The sequence below is a fragment of the Myotis davidii genome, unplaced genomic scaffold (genome assembly GCF_000327345.1).
Source record: "Myotis davidii unplaced genomic scaffold, ASM32734v1 scaffold425, whole genome shotgun sequence".
In the NCBI taxonomy this organism is placed as follows: domain Eukaryota; kingdom Metazoa; phylum Chordata; class Mammalia; order Chiroptera; family Vespertilionidae; genus Myotis; species Myotis davidii.
Window position 1 is genome coordinate 5,100,458 of NW_006296413.1, and position 3,228 is coordinate 5,103,685.

The 3,228-nt window shown below is 50.0% G+C and overlaps 1 protein-coding gene across 1 annotated transcript in view; it reads left to right on the forward strand.

Moving 5' to 3' along the window:
* Window positions 1-3,228, forward strand: part of LOC102756786 (HRAS-like suppressor 3) — a 9,426-nt gene that overhangs the window by 4,122 nt on the left and 2,076 nt on the right. The window contains exon 5 of the mRNA XM_015568986.1: window positions 7-233. Within this exon, the coding sequence (XP_015424472.1) occupies window positions 7-233 (227 nt within the window). The remainder of the gene's footprint in view (window positions 1-6; window positions 234-3,228) is intronic.

Genomic DNA, 3,228 nt, shown 5'->3' on the forward strand with positions numbered 1-3,228 from the left:
CTGCAGGGTCCGGGAGGGCCATAGTGAAGAAGGAGCTGCTGTCCAAAGTGGCCGGGAAAGACATGTACCGTGTCAATAACAAGCATGACCGGAAGTACCTCCCGCTGCCTCCCAGCAAAATTGTGCGTCGGGCGGAGGAGATGGTGGGGCGGGAGATGCTCTACAAGCTGACCAGCGACAACTGTGAGCACTTCGTGAATGAGCTGCGCTACGGAGTCCACCGTAGCGACCAGGTGTGTCCTCCGCCCGTGTCCCTGTCCCCAAGAACCAGACCATTCCCTCCGCTGACAGTGGCTGGGCATCCATGTGGGTGGCCGGGGTGGAGGCAGAGGCAGGAACGAGATGAAATAGCAGGGACAGAATCCTTGCCCTCGAGGGAGTGACAGTCGGGGTAGGGATGAGCGTGGGGAGAAGTGCCAGTCGCTGTGCAGACCAGTGAGGTAGGGGGTGATGTCGCAGCCATGACAGTCACCCCTGGCCCCTCCCATAGCTCCAGAGGAGGGTTTACAGATGGGGAAACTGAGGCTCACGGAGCTTTACTAGCTCACCCAAACTCATTCCACCACTAGGCATTGAGTCTCTAGCACCTGACAGCCACGTGCAGAGGTGGGATTTGAACCCAGGTGCCTGATCCAGGAGGCATCACAGAAGAGGTGATGCCCAAGCTGAATCTGAGTTAATTGTTTTGATTAAATTGAAGCTGGAAAATGAGCTGGAGATGACCAGGGTATAGGGTGATAAGGACTGTAGGCCGAGGGAGGAGGAAAAGTGGGAGCCAGGAGGAGGAAGAGCCAGGTCACGCCAGACAGATGTTTTCTGTGAAGGGCCAGGGATTAAACCTTTCAGGCTCTGGCCCATGTGGTCCCTGTCTCTGCACTCAACTGCGCAGCTTTGTAGCAGAAATGCAGTCGTGGACCATCCCTAATGGAACAGGTAAGGCCATTCCTAAAAAAGTTTTTTATGAAAACAGTGGTGGGTGTTAGAATCACTGAAGGAGGAACACAGGAGGCCAAAAGGGGTAAAGAATTATGAGTTTACTAGAGGCCTGGTGCATGAATTCATGCACATTGAAAGGAAATTAGAAAAAATATTTTAATATCGCTATTCACCCTTTTTTTATAATAGAAGTGTCAACCAAATACACAATCGACAATGACAGATTGAAACACACATGTGTGATTGGTGCCAGCAAGATATATATATATTTGCTTAAATAGACCTGCTTTCTGATGTAGCTAAACTTTTTCCAGCCCAATGAAGCACCCCAACTTCTCTTTCAGGTAATTGTTAGCAATACAGCAATAAATATCAACATGAAGCAGATTATTATTGTAGATCACGCAGAAAGAACAAAGGGTGAAGTATTTAACTTCACCAGTGTTTGATTATATTCTGCGCAGTGAGAAAACCTAAAGTCATTTTCAAGGTCCACCATTTCTTACTACTTTTTAGTCAGGTCAAGTTTCTAAGCTTTCTAAATCTCTGTTTTCCAGCTAATGAAAAGAGAATAGGATTCTACCGAGTCTCCTATCTACCTACTCCAGGACTTCTGTGAGGATCACATGAGATGAGGCACAGGAAAATGCTTCACAGACATTTGGTTACAGTGTAAAATGTGTGCACCTGGCTATAAAGCAAGTCGTGTTCCTGGGCAGAAGAAACTCCAAGGAGGCTAGTTGCTAGGGAGAGGGAGCTGGGCATTGCTACTTGACGTCATTACCAGGCGCCCACAGCAACTGTTTCTGGGCTGGGCTGGGCTGGGGGCCGCATTTGGCGTGATGGGGCCATGGGGTCTCGGCAGTGTTGGCTGCCATTTGGTGGGCTGCTGGTCCGGGGTGGTTGTGGGGCCTGTGTCCCACTTGAGAGAAGCCAAGTGTTGCTTTATCAGCGGCATGTCCGCGGTGCTGTTTCTTTGAAAATGGCCAGTGCGCTTCATGGTAGTCCCTGCATTAAGCATCTGCCCCCTGTGGTCAGTGTGCATTATAGCGACTGGTTGGACGGTTGGGGGGACACTTAGCATATTAGCCTTTTATATTATGAATTTATTAGGTCACTGGGATACCAGATGGGCTGAACCCCAAAATGGCACCAGCACCCACAGGAGTCAGAGATTTTCAAGGACTCCAGGCGGGCTTTTTCTGGGCGAGAATTCTCTAGGCTGGTCCTGAGGGGAAAGATAATGGTTTTAGCAAGTGGAACGTGGTCTTAGCAAAAGGGAATGTCGGTTGTGAAGTGGCCTAAAGGTCAGTGCCCAGGGGAGGGGGTATCACCTCAATTATGTGATGAGACCTAGCAGTGGGCTTGTTTGGGCTCCTGTGCCATAGTGTGTGGACTCCTGGTCTCAGATAATTTGAAAAACCACAAACCCCTCACACATTCTTAGCTGACATCAAACATTTAAAAAGTTTATAAATACTAAAGAGTTCAGAGGACGGCATTTTTGGTAGGTGGTACATATGTGTCTATTTTCTTCATGTCCTTGGAGTTGCACAGTTAGCTCATGCAGTTAATGGGAAATGCCTGCATGTCATTTAAATAGTCAGAGCAGGCATCACTGCCAACCAGTCAGCCAAAGGAGACCTAAGCTCATTCATTTATTTACATTTATTTATTGTTAATCCTCATTCGAGGATATTTTTCCATTGATTTTTAGAGAGAGTGGAAGGGAGGGGAGAGACACAGAGAGAGAAACATTGATGTGAGGGAGACACATCGATTGGTTGCCTCCCCCCTGAGTCCCATCTAGGGCTGGGGATGAGCCTGCAACTGAGGTATGTGCCCTTGATCTGAATCCAGCCTGGAACCCCTCTTTCCACTGTATCCACTGAGTCAAACCGGCTAGGGCCAGACTTCACTAATTTTAGGAAAAAAGCTGGCTTCCCCTCCCCACAACTGAAATGAATACATTACAGCACGTTTCCATGGCAACTGTCTGGGGGTGGGTATCCCCATCTAAAGTAACAGAGGTGGAGGGAGCCCCCCAGGGGGGGATGTGGTCTCCTGGTTCTTCCCTCGGCCTGTCTGTCTGGAAGCAGTGGGTGCCCCATCCTCGCTGGAACCTTACGCCTGGGCCAAGGCTGTAAATCCCGGTCAGTGAGGACGAAGCTCCTCTTCTGTGAGGGGGAGAAGGGCTGTGGTGAAAGGGGAGGGGCAGGGAACCCACTGGGAACTGCCCCACTGGGAAGTGCCCCCTGGTGCCCGTGGGGACCGTGCTGTGGGGTCTCCCTC